The 27,653-nt window shown below is 33.0% G+C and overlaps 1 protein-coding gene across 1 annotated transcript in view; it reads left to right on the top strand.

Moving 5' to 3' along the window:
* NEGR1 (neuronal growth regulator 1) overlaps positions 1-27,653 on the top strand; it is a 949,639-nt gene that overhangs the window by 367,192 nt on the left and 554,794 nt on the right. The window contains exon 2 of the mRNA XM_032640366.1: positions 23,957-24,189. Within this exon, the coding sequence (XP_032496257.1) occupies positions 23,957-24,189 (233 nt within the window). The remainder of the gene's footprint in view (positions 1-23,956; positions 24,190-27,653) is intronic.

Below are 27,653 nucleotides of genomic sequence, written 5' to 3'. Positions count from 1 at the left end.
ATTCATATGTCTAGCACCTCTGTTGGTAGGGATCAAAGGCTGGGCTCAGCTAGGACTCTTGACCAGGTCATATATACGTGGCCTTTTCCTGGTAACTGAATTCTGAGAAAAAAAAAAAATTTTAAGAAGAATAATCTGGAGAGTGAGCATTACAAAAGAAAAAGCTGAGTCCATATGGCTTTCTCTGACCTAGGCTTAGGTTTCTTGTTTCATCATTTCTACCACATTCTATTGGAAAGAATTTAATCACTAAGGCTAACCAAGATTTAAGAGAAGGGAACTTTTAACTGCACAGTTTGATCAGGGAATGGCAAGGTCTTAATGCAGAAGAGCATAGGGGGTACAAGATATTGTTTCTGCCATCTTTAGAAAATACCATCAGCCACAAGTATAAGATGAAGGTGATGAGAATTGAGATGGAACTGGTAATGACACTACGAATGATCTTAAAATTTTTCAGGTATGATCTTTGTATAACTTGAACTTTCAACTCAAGATATATTTTGAGGAGAGAAGGGAGTACTGCCCCTCATAATATTGATTTTCAATATTCTTCACGTAGAATAGAGTCAGATGTAATGTAGAACCATAATTCCTGAACAACATGGCTGTATAAATCACCAGAGAGATTCACAATATATTGTTTTTGGATCTCAATTCATATTTACTGCATCACAAATTCTGGTTATAAATTTCCACAAGTAATGTTTGTAACAAATCTAGTATGGTTCAAAAGAGGAAGCAATTCTAAATATGTTTAATCAATAGGATTATCTTTGGTAACTTTTAAAAAATGAATATATATTCAATATAAACAGTCATAAAAAATATATAAAATATTCCCACCAACATAGGGATTGTGGAATTATTAACTAACACAACATTTGAGAAGGTGATGTGGCAAAATGAAGGTGCACATAACCTTTGACCCAGCAATTCCACTTCTATGAATTTATGCTTTAGCTATATTTACATTCTTAGCACAAACATTATTCATTGCAGCACTGGATTAGCAAAACATCTATTTACTGGGAGATAAGTAACCAACCTCCACCTAAAAGACATGAAGGTTAACAGTGCTCTGCATTCCCTCTGTAAAACAGAATGAGTGCTTATGACGACTTCTCAGAGCAAGTAGGCTGCTTTCTCTTTAATACACCCCTCATTCTGATTGATGAATAATCTAGGGCTTTTCCTGTAAATAGTTCCTGGATGACTCTTCAAGCACTTAAAGAAGGAGGATATATCTACATGCATGCATTATGGAAAGATATCTTAGGTATATTGTAAAGGTAAGCAAGCTATTTATAGTATATTATGTATAGGATGATCTTATTTATGTTAACAAAAAATCTTAAATAAAAATAAGTATAAAATATTCTTATTTATATACTTTCTGAAAAGAAATGCAAAAAATAGTTAACAAGTTCTTGGAGGAGTGAAACTGGAGCTTTTAGAGCAGGAGTGACTATTTCTGTATGATTTTTTTTTAAATCATGGGCATTCATTTAAAAATATATTTTATTTTTTTAAATTACTAGTATATTTTTTTTTTTTTTTTTTTTTTACTAGTATATTTTTTGTTGGTGGTGTTTAAAATGCTACGAAAGTGATTCTGATGCCCATCCAGGCTTGAGAACAACTGTCATTAATGTAATTCATTTTTTTAAGTGAGAGTAAGAAAAATGAAAAATGTACTTAAAGAAAAATACTTGAAAAATTTAGAAGGAGCAGAATAGAAGTCCAAGATTTTTTAACAGTGTATTCTTTGAGGAAAATCAATGGGAGACATTTTTTTATTCTTCTAAATTAGCATTTGTAAATGCAATAATGAGATATGCTTTAACATATCATTAACTAAGAGATAGGTGCATCTTAATTTCTAAAGGATTTTTAAGTATATTGAATAGAGCCAACTAGGGCAGATTTTCATTACAAAGTGATATCATTATACCAATGATTGCAGGCTAATTCCCCACTTATACAGTCTGACCACTGACCACACTAGATCAAGAGAGTTTAATTTCCTTTGTAAATGTTCATTCCTGCTCATCTTACATGACAGCAAGCAAAATGGTAGTTTAATAAGGGAAGAAATCATTTTTAAAGGGAGAATATGTAAAAGCCAATGCTGTGGATTTTTGTCACAATAATTATACACTTCCCTTTACTGTCATCCCCTGACATATCTGTGTAAAACCAAAAAGAAATCATGTTTTCTGATTTGTTTCCTATAACCTCTTAAATGATGCCCACAATTGTATTGACCTTTAGTGTTGACAAGTGCACACTGGACTTGTCTTCAGGAAATAGGTTGTAATAATAGATCCTTTTCCTTCTGCCTTCTCTGAGATTTTGGCATTCATCGCGTTTTAAGATTATATTGGATTTTTTTTTTCATGAAAGCCTTACTTTATACTTGCCAACAATTGAGTTTTTCTGTCATTTTCCCCCATTCCCAAGAAATTCTTAAGATAAGTAAGAATATTAATTAAACAAATAGCATGTTTAGATATTGCCCCCCAATTTAAGATTATTTTATTAATTCTTATAAAAACTGCTATCAGATTTATTATCCCAGTTTTACAAGTGAAAAAAATTGGAGCTTAGAGACATTACGTGATTTTTTTCCCAACTCACAGAACTAGTAAGTGGCAAAATGGGATTCCAGCCTAGGTCTTTTTGACTCCAGATCTCCGCTCTTATACACCTTTTACTCATAAGGATATTATATTTGCAAAGTTCTTTACAGTTTACCAAACATTTTTATAAACATCTCATTCAGTCATACAACATGTCCAATAGGTTAAGTGACTAGAAATAATAAGTGGCAGTGCCAGGGGCTGGATCTCATATCTACTGGCTCCAAAATCACTTCTCACAAGAATGCCTCATATTTAAATCCTCTTGACATTTTACACAGTGGACAAAATTAATGTTGTCTATAAATGTACAATTTCACTTTGGAGCTCTGCTTTCAAGCCAGGCACAAATAGTGTTCAATAAAACATGTATCAGAGTTGATTCAAGCCTTCTACCTCAAGAGATAAGAAGAGGAAATTCTTGATTTAGAATCAGGCACAAACTTTGGGGATGAAAGGGCTAAATAATGAGCAATTACTGGATTTGAGCATAATCTTCTGCTCACTCATAACTAAAGTTCAGTTCAAATTGATGGACTTCATGAGGATCTTAGTCTGTTTGGACTGCTATAACAAAAATACCATAGATTGGGTTGCCTACAAAAATCAAAAATTCGTTACTCACAGTGGTGGAGATTGGGAAATCCAAGATCAAGGTGCTGCCAGATATGTTGTCAGATGAGGTTCTGCTTGCTGGTTCATAGACAGCCATCTTTTTGTTGTGTCCTCCCAAGGCAAAAGGGGTGAGTCAGCTCTCTGGGGTCTCTTTTATCAGGACTCTAATCCCACCTCCCAAAGCCCCTACCTTCTAATACCTTCACATCGGAATTAGATTTCAACATATGAATTTGGGGAAAACATAAACTTTCAGTGTATAGCAATAAGTGAATGGTGCTTCTCAGTGAGCCTAAAATATTGCCAAAAATTTGCTTAGGCACTGTGAGAATATGATAAAATCCTCCTCTGTGCGTGTTTGATAAAAGTATGATATATGAGCATTATCGTAATTTGTTTATGAAAAATTGAGTCATCAAACTATACAAGCCATGGAGTTAATATTATGCTAAATGATACCTGAAGAAAATGAGCATGATTTTATTTTGTATTCTGGCATTCAAGGAATCTTGTCTTAATGGGGTTATTTTTTTTTTTGCATTTCTACAAAATGTATAGTACATTTTAATAAAAGGTAATTTTCTAAGAACTGTTTCCAGACTGAGTTGAGTTTACTACTATGACCTCTGCAATAAAATTAACCAAAGTTAGATTCCTGCATATTTCTAAGTCTGGAAAAAGTAGGCATTAATGATAGAACAAATGTTTAGCCCAGCAAATTAACTCAGCCTCCTAATGAGCCAGTAATGTTCATGGGAATGCTGGACAGAATTTAGGTTGGAGACAAGAAATAAAAACCTTATTAGGTAAAATAATTAATTTAAGAATCTGTTCTGGCCATTAAAAATTCAACTTTAATAAGAAATAAAGGAAACTTACATTTCCATTTTATGCTATGATAATTTTCTAGACAGTGTGAAACACTTGTAAAATTATACGTAGCTGCTTTTTATCCGATACGAATTTGTGTGGCAATAAACATTTAAAGATCAACTTTATTAACAAATGTCTTCTTGTAACTTTGACCATAGAATATAAAAGCACAAAGAAACTCATAACATTTTTTATAGTAGGACAATTAGAAGAACACTTTTATTCAACAACCAACTACAAAAGAAGTTTCATAGGCAAGCCCCAATGTCTTTTACAAAGGAGGTAGGCAGTAAATGTCAATGAGTTAATTTGATTGAAAGAGATGTGTGAGATTTCAACATTTATATAAACATGAAAAATACTCTATAGATTATTTTTTAATATTTTAAATCAATCTTGTTAACCTCAAAGGACACCAAACACTAATGCTAATGCCATCTGTTGGTGCCTTTCAGAATGAGTACATATTTACCTTAGAGCCTACCTATGAAAGCTCTTAATTTGAGATTTGGGACATCAAGGAATGTTTATGTGAATTTACCTTGATGTCATTTCTATGATGTGTGATTTTTGGCATAGCTGGTAAAGAAAATATATAGTGTAATCTGAACTGAATTTTCATCTCTTGATAATACCTTGTTTGAGGGTTCTTATTTATTTACAAAATTGTCAGTGGAACCTACTGGAAAAAAAAAATTTCCTATGTGTAAAGGTTTTCATTTCACAAAGTATCTGTCAAAAATAATGTCTTAGATAACTTAATGAGTGTTTGCCATGAAAATAATTAAAATAAGAATTAGAAAGAAAACATGAGATATGAAGAAATAGGTATGAACTTTAGAAAGTTTGTGTCAACCTGAAAAATAAATCATTGGCAATCAAACCATTAGGAAGTATGTATGTTAAGAAGAGGATGACAAAATTAAATATTCAATTAAGTTTGTTTAGACCAAAAATAGATTAGTTTCCAGAGACACAGAAAACTGTATCTAGCATGCCCATATGTAATATTGTATTTAAAATACTTTGCCATATATGTTTATAAAATAACTTACCTAACACATATCTTTAACCATTAAGGAACATTGTGGAAAAACATATGTTGGGAAGGGGAGATATTTTAAAAGTTTAGATTGATTGAAGTTTAAAATTTATTTTGGTGTGGACCAGGAAAAAAAAAGAAAGTGTTTTTCGACCTGGTGGATAGTGGTACCAGTTTGCAAAATAGTGAAAATAGGAAGAGATATAGGATTTGGAATAATGATTAGTTCAGTTTTTTTAAAAACTCTGTTGGAGATGTGGATGCTTGGTTCCAAAGGTCTGGAATTCAAGGGAGAGATGTTGGCTACATGTATAGATTTGGGAATCATTATGTTATAAAACTGATAACAGAAGAATGCAAGTGCATTAGACCACTCAGAGGAGGAAAATCAGTGGTCGTTTGTCCTTTGCATTAACATAATGAATGAGATTTTAAAGTTATAAACAAAAAAGATACTGAGATAGTATCAATAAAGGAGTAATTTAATCTGTCTGGGAGGAGTTAAAGAAAATTTCGTATAGATGACAACATTATGACCAAAAGGCTTGGTCCTAAAAGATTAATTACATCTTGTAGTGCTAGCATAGGACTAAAGGGAGATAAATATTATGTGTGTTGATGTCCCTGAAATTTCTGAGACTAAGTACTCTACTCATCAAAATTTTGAAAATGATGATTCAGTATTATATTCAGAGTCAGTCTTGGGAGCAATGTAATTCCCTGGTCTATGAGAAAGTCTCCTTTTAGTTGTTCCTTTATCTCCATTATTTCATAGCTTTTTTCTGGATTTGTTTATAGAGAGACAAAAGCTTCTTCATTTTCCAGTTAAAAGTTAGGCTTATATGTGAAAATGTCTGATTAAGTTAATATACAGATGTGAATAAATATACATTTTGAAATCCATTCTCTCCCACTTTGGGGAAAGAGGTTAGAAAATTAGAATGTAGGTGCTAAGGGAAATGATGGATGTCCCTAAGTAGGAAAATATAGTAGAAAGGGAAGGCCAGAGGCATTAAATTTCATCTCACTTTTTTGTCATGAAAATTCTACAGTTATACTCAGAAGATATGGGCAAATAGAAAATGTTAAAAAAGTCCTTCATGACCTATACTAATTGCATGCAGTTTAGTGAAAACCCTATTCATTTGGGATGATAAGAAAGGAGAACTTGAAAGAGAGAATTTATAATGGACATTCAAGGACAGATGAAGTTTTAAAATGTGGTAATAAAATAAGGATATTTTAGACAAATTTATCATTAATGGCTCAGTTTAATTATTAAACTTAAAATTATTAAAATTAAAATTATTTGTAAAAAGGAAAAAAAAACAAGTTGCCTGTTACAGAGCAGTCATATTGGAAGGTTATAGATGAAATGTCTGGAAAGTAGATAGAGGTCACGTTATAAAATATCTTTAATTCTGTAATAATGCTTTTGGATTTGATTCTAAGGACAATGAAGAGTTATTTGATGATATTAAACAGAAAATTACATAATCAAAGTAGAATTCAAGCATAATTAATCAAATAAAAGTTCCTAGAATGGTGGCAAGGTGGTAAGGTTATTCAGTGAGTTCTCTGATGGCAAGAGGCCTTATTGATTTGCCAGCAATAGGTTTTATTCATATGGACATTTGGTCTATGTTAAACAATTTTACAGTACCAATGAGATGGGTAGATGTGTTGAATTGGTTCCAAAACCCAACTGACAATTAAATGTAATTATTGTTTGAATGATTATTGAGAAATATTTTGGTCACATAAAAGACACTGTTTTATAAAGAGCTTAATTAGGATATGCTTTATTCCTCCAACTGAAAAAAACATAAGCATTCTCCTGCTATACATCTTCAACAGTTTTATTTTCACTGATCGTGAATCACTGTATTGATTGGTATTTATCGACAAAAATACCAATTTTATAACTATTTGTTTCAGTTCATTTTTATATAGTGTGAAATTCTCCACCCAGAATTGGTTTGATGTAACTTTAGTGCTTATAAAACTGGATTTTAGAGACTTGGAGTACCTAAGTAGAGCAAATACCTGATGGTATCATGCTTACCCTTGAATTTAGTACTAGTGCTATGGCTACTGGCATTTAGTTTTCTGCACTATAGACTAAGCCTCTAAATGAGCCAGAGTGGACAAAGCAAAGCTCACTGAAGTATGCAGTAGGATATAGGCATGGCTTTCAGTTTGGCATCCTTTGTGCCCTCTGTGGAGCATTAATTCTGCAAGATTAATTTTGAATACCATATTCAGAGATGAATCATTTTGGGAATACCTATGTATTACCTCTATGGCAGAGTTCTCATATACTAAATGCTCTGAAAGTTTCTGCAGTAAGGAAACCTGATTATTTTAATTAATTTTTATGCACACAGAACTACATTTTGAAGAGTTTTTTTTTAACATCTCAAGGAAATAGCTCCATGCAACCCATTCTGGAAAATGCTGATTTTACTTCATAGATAAGGCAAACTAGATCTTCAGAGACTAAGTCCTGATTAACAGTTAGTTGGTAGCAAAATGAAAACTACAGTCCAGTTCTTCAGATTTTATTTTCAAGCCCTTTTTACTAGGCTGTGTTACTACGAATCTCTGCAGTTAGAATTTAGACCAAGTAACTTACATGACCATTAAGATGAACAGAAGGTAAAATAGGAATATTTCCTGCCGATGTGACTGACATGTATTGACAGAGAATTTCACAAACATTTCGTAGCTTTTAAAGTATCAGCATTAAAAACATTGTTATTTGTTTCTCACATTGACTTTAGTAATAATTTTTTACTAATCAAGTTACTTATTTCTTATTATTGTTATGATATAGAGAAAGAGTTCTTCACCTACCCCAGAGTACCTGAAGCTTTAGCAATAAATATACTTAAAAGAGGAAATTGAAAGGTGAGAATTTAATTTTGTAAGAGGATGCTACTTCACCCTTATTTCTTTAGGTTGATGATGTGTTTTTAATACACTTTAATAAACTTTGATGTGATATATAGGTAATATATGTCATTAATAATCATGCTGAAAGAAGACTTATTCAATTAGTAATCTGTCCAATAATTGTTGAGCACTTGGTAGATGTCAGACACTGTGCTAGGCTCTATTAATATATTGACAGCAAGAAAACCCTTGTCCTCAAGGAGTTGGCAATCAAGTTTACACGTAGAAGCTGTATTTAGTATTGAAATAAATCAGAAAAAAAACCTCAACTTGTTGACATATCATTTGGTAACCCAAACTACTCCATATTAGCTCTGCCTTCTTAAAATATTTACCTATATTCTTAAGATATACTTGGTTTACTGGTAAACTCAAATGAAAAGAAATTGAGTTTATCCACTTTAATGCTGTCTTCAGCACATCTTCATTTTTAAAACAGAGCAAGTATCCTGTATAGACAGATGTGAACATAAGCCTCCACACAGAAGTATGATTTGTTTATAAGCCCTTTCTTTCCTTGGCAACAGCATAGTTAACTGAACTGAAGCTGAAATTTCTGCAGAAGTTTCATGCTCTCAACCACAAAAAAACAAAAGGGATTCACGTGAAAGATGTGTATCATGATCTGTGCCATTGCTGTCCTACAGCTCAGGTTTGGATAGTTTAACAAACATTACTCTCATAACTTCCAGTGCTAAACTGTTTTAGGAAAAGTCAATGCAGATGTATAAATCAAGAAACTAATAAACTTTCTTCATTTAATGCTAAAGCAGAAGACTGGTCTGGAGCAACTCACAAATGGCTGATACTACTTCTTTTGGGAGAGTAAAGACTTGGTCTCTATTCACGGTCCCTGGAGTAACAACAAGTGAGCAAACAAACAATTTGGAAGGTTATGTAAGATTCAGGTGTATAAGTGAATAGAGTCTTTCGCTGTTTCTTCTTTTGTTCTGTAGGGAGGCCTGCTTAACCTTTGGTGGTCAAGGCTGCCTTCAGGGAATTTGCAATCTGTTGTGTCAGATGATTTCAGAGCCCTGAGTTCACTGCCATTTATATCTGTAGGCTAGGAAAGGAACAATATTAATATTCAAGAATTTATCCACTACTATATAAGGGAATTACTTTCATTACAATATTTTTTTTCCTCCTGTTCTGTTACTGTGCTCTTTGGCCCAGGCAAGATCTGACCATAGCCTAACAAAAAAAAAATTTTTTTTTTAATTTCCTGGTCTCATTTAGACAATTTTCTGTAATATACTAGGACAAGAAAGACTGCTCAGTGACATATGGGTAAATTGAAAGATACTTTAGAAAATTAGAGTTTTGTAATAGTCTGGAGAGTATGGTAGAAAGGGCAAGGAATTTGGATTAAATTGGACCATCAATTCAAATCCCTGCTCTTACTATTTCTAGTTTGTAACTTAAAACTATTAATTTCCTTAAGACTCATCTTATTCTTCTGTAAAATATAGCAACAGCAGCAATTTTATAAAGTACTTTTGAATGTTAGATTAGTGTTTAGAATATCACAAATGATGAAAAGATTGTAATCTTTATTTGATCATTTACTATCTATGATTGACAACTACAAGATTGCAATACTTTTTTATTAGGATCGTATTATTGCACTGTGTATTTTCAGCAATGTTCTTATATGAATTTTTGTTTTTAATATCTTTATTCCTCCAATTTCCTTTTTGGAAGTAAGAAAAGTATAGGTCGTTGAAAATGATGATTATTCCAGCACTTCCCTCATCTTCAATTTAGTGTTCATTAATTTTGAGGTTATTATCTACGTGAATTATCCCAGTAATTGCTTAGGTCAGCGAGATTTTTTAAGTCTTCCATTTTATTTAGGCTTATATCCAACCAACTTTAAAATAACCTCATTCAATTTTTCAAAGCCTGAATTTATGAACTGTAGTGCATGGTGTCTCAGGAAGATAGAGAATTTGGATTCATGATAATCAGTATACAGTAAATCAATTTATGTGAAAGCCCTTTTTCTTAAAGAAAGTAATTTCTTCCTTCCTTGGTTTGTCTTTGTTCTCCAAATATACCCAGTACAGCTGGCTATAAAATAACCATTTTTGATTTCAACAAGCAAGAAGCAGGGAGGAACATAAAAGTTTAAGGGTTAAAAATACCCCTCCACACATACTAATTGAAAATGTAATTATGAGGAGGAAATGAACAATCTAAGTATTATTATTTTTTAAGGTGCTAAATGAGTAAGAAACAGTGTCATAATTTGGTCCTACATCCATACATTTAAAATTATCTAAATAAGTTAAATAAGATGGAAATAAAGGATCCAGTAATTATATTACTTTAAGGAGAGAAATATTGATTAGATGCTAAAGAAACTTGAATATAAAAATGTTAGTTGACTGAAGGCAGACTTTGAATAAAATTTTTAAAATAAAATTGTTGGCAATTAAATGATGCTTGCTAGCTCAACAATTACCAAATAGGGAGTTTGTGTTTTATAGTTTCAAAGGCTTGAGGATGCACAAGATCATCTATTTGGTCAGTTTTATCTCTAATTAAAGCCTACTGTATATAAGTAGTAAACTAAAGGATGAATATTTAGAGACATTAAAATGCAATGAGATCGAAAAGGAGGAAGATTGGGAAAGCTATTAAGAGTTCCCATTTTACATAAATCTAGTTCTTATAAAAAAAATATGATTGAGCACTGATGAAACTATAGTTTTCTGTTTATCCTCCTCTCCAATAAAACCTCTTAAAAGGCTTACATCCTTACATCATCACTACTCTAATGAAACTGCTCTCAATGATGTCACTGAGAAATGATATTCAAGGTAATGATGTATTTATCAATTCCTCTTTGACTTCATAGTTTTAGACAATAAAGAACATTCATGTTCAAATATGTTTTTTCCTCCTATTCTCAATACCAAAATATGCAAGATCTCTTAAGTTTCTGTCCTTTAAACTCCTCTTTATTCATATAGGTCCCATAGCATGATCAAACCCACATAAATTATAAAAAAATTCCAAATATGTCTCTTTCCTAATGACTGCATTTATAGTCATTTATTGACCATCTCCTCTTGGCGATGTCATCAGTGCCTCAAATGCAATATGTTAAAAGAAAGTAATTATTATTTCTGCCCTTAAGCCAAGTCCTTTTTCTAATTTCCCTAGACTTAAATAGTACTTGTATTTTTTGATATATCTAAGTGCAAACAATTAGAAACAATGTCATCTGTTTGGTCTTGCTTTTTTACTAGATCCCTTATCTCTTTCAAGACTAAAAATTCCACCTTGACTATGACTCTCCCAACTATTTTTTCCTTTAATTTTTCTTTGTTGACAAGCCAATCAAGTCTGTCGTAACCTCAGGCTAAGATCATAGCTTCTAACTAAATATTCTGCCTGTTTTAAGAATCCTCATTTCAATTCAGACTACAAAAGGAGGATTTATGCTTTCCTTCTTTTATCCTCTCTTTGGACTTTTTACCTATGTGCATTATACTACCTATCACAGTATATCATTTTGTTCTATTTACCCCTGTGTCTCCTTACGATTCTGAGAATTTCTGGAATTTCTGGGACCATATATTTCCAACTCAGTATCCCTAGCCAATAGGGCAGTGCTGAAAACAAGTAGGGAGCTTAATAGCTTCTTGTGGAAAATAATGCCTGGATGAATGAAGGGAACATTTAAAGTACTGCTGTTTTCTGATTCTCCTACCTTGGGGAAATTATTAATACCTCTGGAGCCTCTTTTTTCAGTATATAAAAGGGGTAATAACATATTTCAGACGGTTATTATGAAAATTATATTACACAGTATATATGAAATCACTTAGCTTACTATCCAGTTCATAGGGTATGCTAAAAAAAAAAAAAAAAAAAGCCCTCCTCCCTAACTCCTTCAAAAATATCCCTTATCTACTCTAAAACATCTTTATTGCCTCCTGAAATTGTTCCAAAATTCACAGGTCAGCATCTGAAATTATCTTTCACCTCCAGATGAATTTTGGAACCGTATTCCCCACTTCTCTCCTACACTCCTACTTAATCATATCAGATTGCATGCTATACTGCAACCTCATTCCCTATTCTGTACCTCTTTACCTGTGCTTCTCTTCTTCTCTCCTTCTGTGAACTGTTCTGTTGACAGCTCTTATTCATCCCCCTATCTAACTCTCTAAATGATTCTTGTCTATAAAGAGCCGTCTCACATCCCTGTTTCTCTAGGTGCTTTCCTAATTCTTCTACTGTGGTGAGTTATGATTGCTACTTTCTTGAAGTTCTGTAAACAATTAAGTAGCTTATAGCACTTCTATCACATCTGTCATGGTGTAAATATTTTGCATATCCTCCATTGTTGATTGTAAGCTTATCTAAAACAAGGAAATAGTTTTTGCCTTTTAATTTATTGAGGGAATTGAAATGGGAATTGACTCAGACTCTATCTCAAAATAAAAATCTTGAATTTATTTTGAAGTTTGGTTATTTCTCAGTAAGATTAGACAGGTGTGTCTCAGTTTCACCTTGTTTTCTGTTTAAATACAAAGTGGAGTTTAATTAGTTGTAATATTAGTGATTTGCCTGCTATAGCTGTCTGCCCATTAATAGCTGATTTGAATGACCAACTTATTTCACAAGGGTCACTGAGCATCTGTTAGATAATGACTTTCAGCCATTGTTAAAGATGAAAGACAAATGTTCCTCATTATTTATAAGACAATTTGGAGTTTAGCAAAAATAAAACGTATACTTTGCCAGAAATTGTTTCCTTTAATTATTGCACTGGTGTGTGTTTCAAAGGAAATTTAATCCATTCACTTGCTTGTAACTCAGTAAAATGTCACTTTAAAATCTATTAGCTCTCCATAAAGTCCTATATTTATTTTATAACGTGTCTTTTTTTCTTTTGTGCTAAGTACATAAAAAGTAAAGTGAGCCATTAAAGAATTGTGCAGTGTTGATTTGAAATCCCGGAAACATACATATCATAAACTAGTACTTTAGAGAAAACAAAAAGAAAGATATGATAGCTTCTTTCAAAGGCTCATAATTAGAGAGTCCGATTAGAGAGAGAGAGAAAAGATGTATGTGTGTATATAGTATGACATCCATGAAGTCTTTTTGAATAAGAACTGAGTCATGAATTAAGGAGCTCAGTAGACAAGCAAGCCAGGAAACAGTCCTGTGTGTTCAGTATTGATTGCAAAGACAACTGTGAAATGTTGGTAACAGAAGAAAAGCTGAAGAAAGTGTGGCTATATTTCTAACATGATTTTTACAAGGCAGTTTGCGCTTAACTAACTTGATGGTATGCTTGAAACTAATAATGTATTGTGAAAGATAAGAAAAGTGGATATTGTACACTTCGATTTTCATAAAAGATTTTGACAGCCTTACGTGGGAGATTAATGGCTAAGGTAGAGAATTGTAGAGTAAATGCTACGGAGTTTCTTACATAGGAAACCATTTCAAGAATAAAACAGGGTCTTCGAGGGTGAAAATATTTCACGTAAAAAAAGAATTTCAAATGTAGCAACCCTGGGACTTCCCTGGTGGTCCAGTGGTTAAGAATCCACCTTCCAATGCAGGGGACGTGGGATTGACCCCTGGTCAGAGAACTAAGATCCCACATGCCAGGGCAACTAACCCTATGCACTCTAGAGCCCATGTGCCACAACTAGAGAGCCCGGGCACTGCAACTACTGAGCCCGCCTGCCACAACGAAAGATCCCACATACCACAACTAGGACCCGACACAGCCAAATAAATATTTTTTAAAATGTAGCAATCCTTAAAATTACTGGGAACCCTGCACTTTAAATTTCTAATTTAAAAAGCACTCAAGTTCCATTCTTCTTCTTTTCCATCTCTAATTCATTATGACCATATTTTTATCATGTTTAATTACATTCCACAAATATGTAATATGCTAACTACAAGCTATACTAAAAGCAATTGCTAGTGTGTTCAGCAAGAAAATGCAGATCCGTTTAAGGACAGTGGGTGAAAAATTTATCTTTTGCTGAGAAATGAAACAATTACCATAGGAGGAACCTAAAGTTGGAAGTCCAAGGTAAATGACATAAACAATGATAATATTTAGCCAAGAACATGTTTGTAGATCATCAAATAAAAATTTAAAAACCTATCTTTGTATGTGTAAGGATAACAATTATAAATATTATATTGCTCCAATCAAATTCAGACCAAATGAGTAAGTTTCTCATGTTTAACAAAATATTTGTTCATTTACTGAGTTTTCTTTATGCCTCCTCCTTACTCACTATTTATCTACTTAACCCAGCCCTTGAGTTTTTTTCACATGTCCAGAAATTTAGGAAAGAAAATACCATTATGTGAGTGGTTTCCATTTGTATTTTCTGAGACAAATAAGAGTTTGTTCTACTTTCAGTGCATCAAACCTAGAATTTGGCCTATGTAATTTTTATAGTTAAATGAACAGCCGGTAAAAACAACTTTGTAGACAGTGGGCATTCCTGTTTGTTCCAAATGATATATTCCATTTTGGAACCATAGAGGAAATCCAGAGATTCATGTGTGTGTTTTAATTTAGAATAATCAGGAATAAAAGCTCTAAAATACAGTGGGAGTAGGGTGAATGGCAGTGCTACCTCTTCTACTAAACCTGCTCTGACCTAGTCCCACCCTTTTCTGTGTCCAGAAGAATTTGATTTCTTCTCTTTTATAAAACATTTGCACAATATCTTATTTCAATTCCTCATATTATTCAAACTACATTTTTTTAAAGCACCAACTATGTAACAGACATTGTGCTCATTACTGGTCATCATAGTGAATAAGTCAACCAGGGTCCTTTACAGTTTAGCAGGGGTGATACAATTAAGCAAGGGATTTTGCAGTGCAGGGTAATAAAGCAAGGTAGTTAACATGCTGGGGGAAATGCAAGCTTTAGGAAAGGTCCATTAAAGCTGTCTAGGGGCTTGGAGCAGAGATTTCACAGAGGGCTTTCCAAAGAAATGACATCTAAGGTGAGGTATTTAGGTCTTGTCACCTGGAACATTTCAGTTAATCTTCCCAAAATAGCTTCTTTAAGTACATGTTACTATCCTCATTTTAAAGAATCAAATGTGAAGGCTTAGAAAAATTAAGTAGTGCCCAAATTCCTAGGGCTAGTTAGTGTCAATAAGAATTGTGATTCAACTCCATGTTGTTCTGAATTCAAGGTAAAACTATCTTGGAGAAACCATATCAGTATTTTTCCCAGATTTCAATTCATTTGTTTTTAGAGAACATTATAATGATGGTTTTCTTTTTTACTCTTCATGTTTGCTTTTTATAGTGACTCAAGGAAGTAGTGACAAATATCACAGAATTCTGACCTTGGGAGATGATTCAGTCACGGAGATAGGAAAATATGCAGCAGTCTAGTAAGGAGAGATCTAGTCAGAAAGTCATGGCTGAAATTTCAGCTTTTCCTAAATCACAGTGGAATTTTACATCCCTTGGAGGCATATGCTTTCCTGAGCCAGCCAGGCACTGAGATATGACAGGTCCAGCTGTCCACTAGATACTACTACTGGATGGATCCTCTAGCAAGAGAAGCATTAATATTTAGAGAGATTCTGGTACTTTCTGTAAGAAAGAGCTCAGATGAAATTAATATAAATTATATGTTGGTTACATATTCAGATTTTGCCATTGTTTACTATTCTTGTAATTATAAGTATTCATTTTTACTTCTTGTGCATTTTTACACTGAATGTGTCTCTCCTCCCTTCTCTCACAACACACACACACAACTCTTGAAGCACACACATACCTCTTGAAGCAACAAAGGTTTAACAATAATGAAAGAATTGATCACAGAGAAAAGTATATTTTAGATTTCTGGAAAAGAAAAGAAACCCAAAAGACTACCAACACGTATATTTAAAATACACAGGTATTAGCTAAAAATTTTCAAGTGTATTTTAATATTGAGTAAACAAAAAAGAATAATTAAGCTCTGGACATTTAGCAAAATTAAGATATTATTACCAGCAGTTTTAAAAGACTAGCTAAATATTTTTAATTTACTGATGAATAGATGATTATCATGCAGCCTGGCTCAGATTTCCAGCAACATTAACATACACTTTAAACATACACTTGAAATAGAAGGAATTCAGACTTTTAAAGCAATTATTCAACAAGCCCATGTTGTTCATGATGAATGTCTTTGGGACAGTACAGGCAATATGAAAACTAATATTCTAATAATTCTCACATAGATTCAGTTGTCTATATTCCCTACCCCTAGGTAATAGAAGCTGAATGTTGAAAAGGAGAAAAAATAGAGGCAAATAATGCTGATAGCTTTAAATAAAGAGTTAAATAGCTTAACAGTAGAAAAAGATACAAAACACTGCATTTCAGATATCAAAAATTTTCCAACTGTGGTATAAATGCCCTAAAGATATATGATGACTTTCAAAGGCCTGTGCAGGAACAGATAATTTTTAAAAATTTCTTGACATACATTTTCATGTTTTCTTTCCTAAAATTGACCTGCCTGAGAGTGTAGGTCTGTGGTTGAATTGCTTCCAGGCCCTGCCAGATAACAAAAATCTTGAAGCCCTTACAGATCCAAATATCTCACATTTAAGTCCATGTGGGAGAAAGCAAGTGGTTTAGTTGAATTTAAAAAGTAGAAATGACAAAGAAATTTCCAGTTTGATTCCTGAGTAAGGCCATTTGAACAGAGCTAGTCTTAAACTAACTTTTCAAATATGTAACTCCTCTTCCTTTTTACATTCTCTGCCTCATTTATCCATCCTGAATTCATGCATGCACCATTTTTAATGTAGAGATAATAAGACCTACCTACCTCTCAAAATGCTTTTGTGAGTGTTAAATGAGATCATATATGAAAGTATTTTCCATACCACTTAACCCATAGTCAGCATTCAGCAAATGGAATTTCTTATTATTATCAAGACAAGACAATCATAATTAGACTTTAGTAATAGGCCAAAAATGTCAGTACGTTGCACAAAGACTTTCCTACTTTCTTTAGTCAATATATAGGCTTTCTTTCACTCTATCCATGCCTATTTTACTTAATAAATGTTAATTCATATGTTGAGTGATTTGCAAATAATGTATTAAAACACCCTAAAAGTAAAAATTCCTTGGCATTGCCTCTTCTAAACATGGTCAGACAGGCTAAAATGGAAGCTTGACTTAAATGAGACAATGAAAAGAAAAAGATAAAGCAATTTGTAGTATTATAGAAAAGCATGGTTTGATTATCAGTTAAAATGAGTGATTTCAATGTCTGGAATTTAGAGATTAATCCCAAACCAAATTTTGATTATTTCTTAGGCATTTAATATGTTGGGTTTTATATATGTATATATACACATACATGTATATATGTATATATATACATATTATATATATATGTTTTAAAAAATACAGACACTATAAATTTTGCATTAAAATAAGACTTAAAGGTATGAATTAATACCATTGCCTGATCACATTAAAGTTCACTTCTTTCATTAATTAGGTATAGAATGTATGAAAAAGCAATAAAAAAAGTTTTTTAAAGCTTTATTATTTTCAGTGTTCTTTTCTGTTTTACAATATCAAAAATACGTATGTTTGAGAATTTGCTGTTATAATTACATGGTAGCTCATAACTTTCAATATCTTATCCAAGACATTTTTAATATAGCTTTATTATTACAAAGATGTACTAGAGTAAAATGTATAGAAAATCAATTTCTTTCTCTTGCAAAATAAGAAATCAACGTTATTTGGGTTTTTTTGTTTGTTTTTTCTGTTTTTTTTTTTGTGTGTGTGCTACCATGTAAAAAGTAAAATGTACTGGGCTTCCCTGGTGGTGCAGTAGTTGAGAATCTGCCTGCCAATGCAGGGGACATGGGTTGGAGCCCTGGTCTGGGAAGATCCCACATACCGCAGAGCAACTGGGCCTGTGAGCCACAATTACTGAGCCTGCACGTCTGGAGCCTTTGCTCCGCAACAAGAGAGGCTGTAATAGAGAGAGGCCCACGTACCGCGGTGGCCCCGTTTGCCACAACTAGAGAAAGCTCTTGCACAGAAACGAAGACCCAACACAGCCATAAATTAATAAATTAAAAAAAAAAAAGTAAAATGTGCCCAACATGGCATATTTCCCATTCTAAAAATAAATGTACATGTGTCATTAATATTACTTACATACTTATGCCTGGAGGTTTAATGAAGTTATGTTATAATAAGGTTATTATGATGCATTACAAATTTCAATAAGCAAGTCATAAGTTACATAACCTCTCTGTACCTCACTTCCTTCGCTGTAAAATCAGCAAAATGATAACTTGACAGTACCTATCACAAAGGGTTATTGTGAAGATTGAATGAGAAATAGATATCATGTGCTTAGAACAGTATCTGGCAGATAGTAATGTTAGTATATATATATTATCTACAAAATAGTATTGAACTGTTACCTGCAGAAGTGCATTTCTCACTTAGAAATCTCTTTAAATATATTTTGAAATATAATTTTCACCATCTATAAGTGTGAGTGCTTCATTAAATAAGTTCATTAGACAAATTGATGATTCTTTGAAAATCCACAATTTGAAATCCAAATTATGGATTTCCCTTGACAAAGTCATGCACGCCCTACACTTGCCAAAATAGAAAGATAATAGGAAGCATTTCACCCATAATATTATATATAAAGATATTATTGTCTAGTAAATACTACATGTTATGTAATATACATGTATACATGTATGTTTATAATTATCTGTATCCATATTCATATCTATACCCATATCAATATCTATTATATTATCCAAGGAATAACTGGCATGAAAGACATTAAGAAGAGAACAACCTTAAAAACAAAGGCAAGTGGGTGAGGAAATAGAATTTGTTCTGTTCTATTTAATCTCTACTTTACTTTTCTTACCTCATATTGGCCTTGAAACCAGGATATCAAAGCTCTCTTTGTATGCAGAATTAGCATGGAGGTTGTATGATGTTCTGAATTTTTTAATTTTTTCTGTGTGCTTTTGAAAGTTCTTCTGTCAAATTTAGAACTTTGTGATATGATGAAAAGACAGCTGTGAAGGTAGCTGGCCAATCCCTTCATAGGTAGATCATTTTTACATGGTTTAGCTTTGATTCCAAGGGAAATTGTACTTTTCTTCTCTTATTAGTTAGTACCTTTAATAGGGGCTTTCATTAATCAACACGTCTTGAGAAAAGCTGGTCTTTCTCCATCGAGTGGAATAAATCCTGCTGTGTGGGGTAATGGTAATGGCGCTAAGGCTTATGTTTTTGAAATGTGTTACAGGGAATTTAGAGATATGAAAGGAAAAAATCATTCTTCAGCAGCCACAGACTTAATTTCTTAATCGAGTTTAAAAAATAATAAATAACCAAATATGCTAATTTCCACTAAGCTCTCTGATGTCCATCTTTCAGAGTTAATCACCACAGGAGATAGTGTCACAGAGAGAGTCTGTTAGAATTACTCCAACATCATTTTGTTCAACTAGCACCTCACCAAGTGGGACTTTATACCCTCAAAATAAGGACCTGCCTGATACGTACAAATGTCATTTATAAAGGAGCTCCTTAAAAGATTTCAGAAGCAGCAGTGCCAGTCTTATTAGAAAAGCATTAACTATCTTAAGCCTGGGTTTAAATAAATAACAATCTTGAACAAAATAAAGTATTAAAGCTATTTTCTATACATTTTCCAACAACCAGATGTTTGGAACTATGTTACACAACATCCAGATGATTGAAAATTTAAGTGTTTGTCATGATATTTGTCTTGGTGTTAGTACAGCTTATGCTGAGGAGTGTATTTTTGGAACTGCTTCAGTCATCTCCCTATAAAGTAGGTTATCTAGAAGATTTTTTTAAGTGGGGGGAAAAAACTTTCAAAAAAAGCTGTGCCATACTCAATTAAAGGATATATTCATTATTAAACATTTTATTCAGATTATTTCATTATCTAGACTTCAAAGGGATCCTAACATCACTAGCTGTTAAAACGTTCTATTTGGAAGTCCAGAGATGAAAAATGATCCAAGTTTTTGACCCGAGAACTATTGCTTCATCCTACTCTCATCAGTGATCTGATCATCTTTGCTTTACCAACCTCTCTTTCACACATTAATTTCTCCATCCTAAACAGGAGAACCCCTCACCTTTGCTACTGTGTAACTTTGCTACTGTGTAATATATTATGCAGACCTCTTGGGGAGGAGAGTTCCAGGCAGAAGAAGCAGTAAGAAATGCCAACTTCCTAGGGCAAGAGCAAGTGTGATTTGTTGGAAGCACAGCTGGAGGCCCAGAGTCTAGAGCAGAGTAAATGGGAAAGAGTGGGAACTGACAAGGTCAGAGAAGCATCAAGGGGCCAGATTACATAGGACGATTGGTCACTATAGGGATTAAGAATTTTTCTTATGAGTGAAATAGGAAGGCTTAGAGTTGTCGATGATCTGATTTAAACTCTAAAGTTCATTCTGTTTATTGTGGGGAGAACAAGGTCAAGGGCAGAAGCCAGAGACCCTCAGACAATTATAATAATCCATTATAACAGCAATTTAATTACTGTATTTTTACTTCCTGTTCTTTATGATGGTTAGTCATGAATATAATTTATCATCCTTGCTAAATTATAAATTCTGTGTGCGCAAGGATTCCAACAGATTATATCTTTACACATTAGTGTTCTTCAACTAAAAAAAGAAGTTTGATACCCAAAGAGTACAAGATGAAATTCTCACCACTTCTGTCCTTTTCCCACCCTCCTGCTCCCCTCTATCATACCCTAAATACTTTCCTTCTTTCCAGAATTTCTTCTTAATACAGCATACACATATCTAGCAGTACCTCTTTGTGTACATGAAAAAAACAAAACCAAAAACAAACTAGGGGGGAAGTGGAGAACAAAGAGGAGGTAGATAGATAGGAGACAAAGTCCTTTTTCTCAAGGAATCGTATGTGTATATGCCTATTTCATATATTTCACATAATCATCTTATAGTTGAGCTTAAAACTACATATAGTATGTATAAGTATCTTATGTTTTTATAAAAATAGAAAGTCATTCCTAGGCCTTGCTATTCACAATTTGTAAAATTCCATATATGGTAATTTGAGTTATTTAGGTTCTACTTCAGTAGTGTAATCTGAGAATTGCTCTACAGAAGTCCAAGGAAATAATACCCCAATTTTCTTCTTTTCCCTGAGTCTCTTTCAAGGGTCTTCCTAATGTATGTCTTGAAAAGCTTTGGGTTGGGACCAATAATAATTATGGAAGATAGTTATCCAAGCTGAGGAGACACAAAGAGCCCCCCCCCTTTTTTTTTTCATTTTTCTTAGTGAAGAAGTTAGAATCTCTTCTGTGAAGGTCCCTGGCATGCCAGAACAGAGGAATAGTGCTTATGCTAAGATTACGAGTTAGAACCGATATCAGGTCTATGAAAGCTCTAGTATCTAAATACTAGTTACTCGCTGTGGTCTTCCTGATTACCCGCCCCCCCCCAATAAAGGTAAAGCTGCTGCTGTCTCTAGGGAAAGGGAAATGCCAGGCAGAGTGTTCTAAATCAGACTTTCATGGTAAAATATCCATTAATGATTAATTTTCTGCTTCCTTTAGAATAGGACAGGTTAAGCAGTTGGTCACATTCAGTAAATAAGAAATTACTTGCAGTAATGTCTGCAACATTCTAATCATCTTCCCATTTCTGAAACTATTTTAAAAGTCTTTGATCTTCATTACGGTGAAAATGACATTGAATGTGGAAATAGAAGGCTTGATAATGAATTCAACTTTGCCACCCACTAACAGTGTGGCTTGGGCAAGTCTTTTAACCACAAAATTCCATTTATATTCTAAGGATGAATTGAGCATAGCAATCTATACCTCACAGGGTTGTTATGAGCACCAGATAGGAAAAAGTGTGAAGGCCACAAATGCAGAGGTCACACAATAAACATTTGATGAACCCAGATATTAAATACAGACAGCAGAATTATCATAATCCTAGTAGTGGTATTTCAGTGTTCTATGCTATACCAGTACACATGTGATCTTGTGAAATGGGAACTATGTCCCCTGTATCTTCTTTCTGCATGTTATTAAGAATGACAATATACTATAATTGTTTAATTATGTAATTAAAGTGGGTTTTATTTTCTTCATTAAATACATCAGGAAAAGCTTTTCAATTAACAATGACCTTTATGACTTCTACTAGTTTGTATTCTGTAGATGCTGAAGCTGACTGCAAATTAGATTCTGCAATGTAGCTTGTTCCTTATTTTTTCACCCACTGATTAGTTTGATACAGTTGGCAGCAGCCTACCCTGTTGCTTTCAGCTTGCAATTTTGTAGCAATCTCAAAACACTGTGTTCAATCCCCCAAGGTGTTCTGTAGAAATGCTGTCAAACTATTTCGATGTATGTGTATTTTCATTCTGTAGCTGTGCTTTGTACTCATTTAAGAGAACCAGTTTTTAATTTGTATCAGAACGTTTTCAGGTTGAAACTTAGAATGCCAGTCCTCAGGAAAATCACTGATATATGACCACAGCCTTCTGTTCTAAATCTTGATATGACTGACTCCTATTAGATACAAAGCTATATTTTTAAATTTTGTTATAGAATACAACTCTGAATAAATGGCTTCAAATTTGGCCTTAAAATCTAATAGTAGTCATCATGCTTGCTATTATCATCTAGCTCTAGTTTACCTTTCCAATTTTGTCTCTCATCCCTCCTACCTTATATCCCATGCTTCTCTGTACTTCCTTAAAATGCCTGGCTGTCTCTCTCACCTTTCCTGGGAGTTATCTGCATATGGCACCTCTGTCTAGAACACCACATCTTCCACTCTTCATCTCTTTATCTCAGGCATTTTTCTATTCTAGAAAGCCTTTTTCTGTACTCACAACAACCTTTCTAAGTCAAGTAACCCTCGTTTGTCTCTCATGTACCTTGTGCCTGATTTCATAAAAATATTCTTCTTTCTGTATAGTATTAATTGGTTGGCTTAATTAGATTGTCCTCCTTAGTAGACTAAAAGTTTTGGAGAGCAAAGGCAATACCCTTTGAATCCATGAATAGTAGATGCTCCATACGTGTTTTTGTTGGATAAATGAATGCTTTCTGGAAAAACTATTGGTCAGTTTATTGAAAAGACAGCAAGAATTTGCTACTAAAAGTATTATATTAGCCTCGCTACATTTAATTACAACAGCAATATTATCAGTGAAATGCAGTTCATAGTTTCAGTGTACGGGTCTACTGCTCTGCAAATGCAGGTAATTTTAAGAATAAACATGTATATGGTGCCATTCTGTGCTTTATGTATCTGGCACATTATATTCAGAATTAGATTGCGTTAAACCAGGCTAGCTCATGAACCTATTCTACTTATAATTTCAAAGAAAGAAGTGTGTTTTAATGTTGAAATTGTTATTTGAACTAATTTAACCTTATTTAAATTTACTTGTCATCCAGACAGAATAAAAAAGGATTTTTACTAGCTTTGAATTAAAATACACACACACACACACACACACACACACACACACACACACACTTGAAAAACAAAACTAAACCAAACTGTAGGAAGGTATTGTTTCATATTTGCTTTGGGAATGAAAAAATGTACCAGTGTGTTCATGTCTCCTCTGTTTATAGGTGATGTTTGCATTTGATGCAGTGCCATAATTCAGCATATGGAAATACACTTAGAACAAAGATAATATTGTCTCTCATTTTCATTTTGATTAATAATGTTCTGTCTCTGGTAATTTGTAGGTGTTATTTGGAAGATGGAGCTTCAAAGGGTGCCTGGCTGAACCGATCAAGTATTATTTTTGCGGGAGGTGATAAGTGGTCAGTGGATCCTCGAGTTTCAATTTCAACATTGAACAAAAGGGACTACAGCCTCCAGATACAGAATGTAGATGTGACAGACGATGGCCCATACACATGTTCTGTTCAGACTCAACATACACCGAGAACAATGCAGGTGCATCTAACTGTGCAAGGTATGCATTTCCATGCCTGCTACGCTTAGAAATGTTCAATATTTAGATATGAAAATGACTGAGAGGTAGCTGACAATGTTGAAAGATATGTTGTCATTGTCTTCAGGGATTTATGTTCCTAGATTCCATTAAGTATAATGGCTTTTATAGGCATACAAATCCCCACTTACTGAGATCAAAAATTATCCATTAACATCACATTATGATTATTTTGTATATGATTCATTTTGTATCTTCCTATGAGTCACCCCTTCAATAAATCTTTGAGAACCCATGGTTGGTACATTAAAATAAATTTTTGATAGCCTATGATGGCTACATTAAAATATTAGAACTTCTTGAAATATGAATAATAACTCTTTAAAAGTAATCCTCAAGCTTTCCAACACTCTGTCTCAATTCAGCTTCTATTTACTTTGATTCAAGTCACAATGAAAAGAAGCAGCCTTCTAGAATTACTTTATTTAAATATAGAATAATTGAAAAAATATAGTTCACAATGCTTTATACTTTGATTTACTTTCAGTAGATCATAAATCATGCTAGCTAACTTACAATCTCCAAATATAAACAGAATCATCCAATTATTTTACTTTTCTTGCATACTAAAATATAAGAGCATATTTATCCTCAACACAAATACGTTTCAAGGAAAATATAATTATAATGCTAGTAGAATAGAAAATGTGTATTTTTGCCCTTTTGCATTATATCCTCATGCTTTATAGATAAACCATGTGTTGGTTGCATAGAAATAGTATATTGTGGAACTCAAAATGACATTGCAGCATTTCTAAGTAAAATTAATAACAAATTATATGATAACGTAGTGCCAGCGAATGCATGTTTATTCCTATCAGGAAAGCTGAATTTGCAAGTTAGTTGTATTATTTCTGAGTTTACCCTTCAAAAATCAACAGTAAATATTAATTTAGGTACATGGTTTACATTCAGAAAAGATTGTTATTCTACAACTTTATAAATTGAGCTTTATTTCCTCACATAAAGGTAAAACTGAATTCAAACAAAGCTTCAATTATTAGTAAATATTTTAACTTTGTGATAATGATTAAACTTATTAAACAATTAACTTTAAGAAGGAAAGTATAAATTGAAGAGTAAGGCAGTGAATTTCCTCAGTGGTTTTCCTTATTACAAATCATTGAAGACTTTGGTGATTTTCCTTATTTAAAAGCATATAAGTAAATAATAAAGTTTTCATAAAAGTCCATCTTCATTCAAAGATTATCCAGAGATTCCAGAGGGCAGTTTATCCAGCTTCAAAAAATGACATGAGATTACAAGACACAAACATATTTCTTCAGTTATCCAAGCCTAATTCTGTTCTCTTGTTTAGTTCAGTGCCTTTTGACTTGAGTTTCTAGTTCAAACACTACAAAAAAATTTTATTACATGAGGAAAAGTACACTTTGATGGTAATATATTTGAGTCACTTGAGATAAAGACATTTTGCTTCTTATATGTTTAAACAATATACTTCTGAACACTAAAAATATCCCTCTTTCCTTTTTTCTATTCTCTTTTATTCCCTGTTAGGCCCATATTTTTTAACCAGACCCCAAATACACACACACACACACACATATATGTATATATATATATATATATATATATATATATATATATGCCCTGTTAATGAAAATGTTAATTTCCATAGAATTTCTTCATAACTTTATATTACATAGGTTGTTTAATACTGTACACAGTTTTAAAACTGTTACATGCCTTACTTTGGCACTCAATTTTGCTGACCAGTATAAACTTTTGGGCACCATTTTAGGAAGAACATTTTACAAATGCACTTATTGAATTTTTTATCAGTATAATATTTTGTTCCTCTAGAAAAATATAATTTGTGTTACTGTTTTGATGTGTGTGGTTGGGTCAAATTAAAAGCTAATAATTTTACAGTACTTATGAACATAATTACTTATTAGAAGTTGATTGACATGTGGGCATTTTTCCATTTACATTAATAAAGTTCAGGGAACAAATTAATAGGCTTATCAGTCAATTCAAGAACTAAATAAATATCTTAAAAAGTCAAACCCTACTTAAGCTACATTTCCTCTCAATGAACAAAAATAAACTGATGTGCACATTTCTTCAGTCTCTAAATTTGTTAGGTTGTCTGATACTCAGGAGTATTTGGATAATTTTGAAATATATGTTCGTTGCCTAATAATTTGTCAAGCCTTGATTCAACAAGATAAAGAAATTTAGCAAGTGAGAGAAAGCTATTTATTAATCAATGACATTATCAATCAATAATGTCAAACACACATTGGCTGGTAAAAACAAAGCTCGTCTTTAATTGTTGAAACTATGTACTCAAGGGAGCTATTTTTAAAAATTCATTTTAGAAAGGGGATAATCAAAAGGATATCTTGCCCACACAGACTTTGCGCATGGGAAATTTGTTTATGTTATTGATTTCTCAGAGCTATTAATATCAATAAATGGAATAATGGGGGAGAAAAGACACTGGAGTTGGAGTTGGAAAACCTGGATTCCAATCCTGAATTTTCCCTTACGAAATGGGTAATTCTCAACCTCTCTAAACTTTAGTTTTCTCATTTGAAGGAAGAGGATTCAGATCAGAAAATCTTAAGGTCTGTTCTAGTCAAAAGCAAAAAGATAAATGACAGGGGGAAAAAAAATCCACTGTGACTGTTTGATTTTGATTTGAAAGGGAAAAAGTTTTTTAGGTTAAAAAATGAAAAAAAAAATTTCATAACACACTTGTACTGAGAACCATGCAAACTAATTTTTACACAGTAGCGCCTTCTAGTATTTATTCTGCAAGTGCGCTTTCTTTATCTCCATATTTTTCTTTCACCAACTGAGCTGAACAATGTACGTACTCACAAATTTGAAGAATGTGGTAAATTGGAGTTTTGCTTCAAGGGGGTGGAAACTGGCTGATAGATTTAGTAAGAAAATGAATTCTTCATCACCTGTATATAGCGCTGTTAAATCAAGTTACCTAATTGTCCGGTGTTTCAAATCATGTGGTGTAGCATTTACTAAGAGTCTTTCTTGTTCATGAGTATAAAAATGTATGCAGCTTGAATACTTGTTATGAAGGGAGATCCCTATTACAATATTGTTTTGAAATGAAACATAAAATGTAAATGTTTTCGATTCAAAAATATAACACAATGGTTTCTACTTTAAGTCCATGTCTAGAGTCTAAGTTGTATACAGCACAAAATAGACACCCCAAAATATTTTATAATAACTGAATATACATACAACAGCCTCAGCCAACACCTCAACTGCAGCCTTGTGAGACTGAATAGTTAAGATGTGCCAGGACAGAAACTGAAATAATAAGTGTATATTGTTTTAAGATACACACACACGCACACACACACACACACACACATACACAAACACATTCACACACACACAATATATGGAACGTTTATCATTCAACTCGT

This window comes from Phocoena sinus, chromosome 1 (genome assembly GCF_008692025.1).
Source record: "Phocoena sinus isolate mPhoSin1 chromosome 1, mPhoSin1.pri, whole genome shotgun sequence".
Classification (NCBI taxonomy): Eukaryota; Metazoa; Chordata; class Mammalia; order Artiodactyla; family Phocoenidae; genus Phocoena; species Phocoena sinus.
Note: the sequence above shows the minus strand (reverse complement) of the source record. Positions and strands in the feature narration are given on the sequence as shown.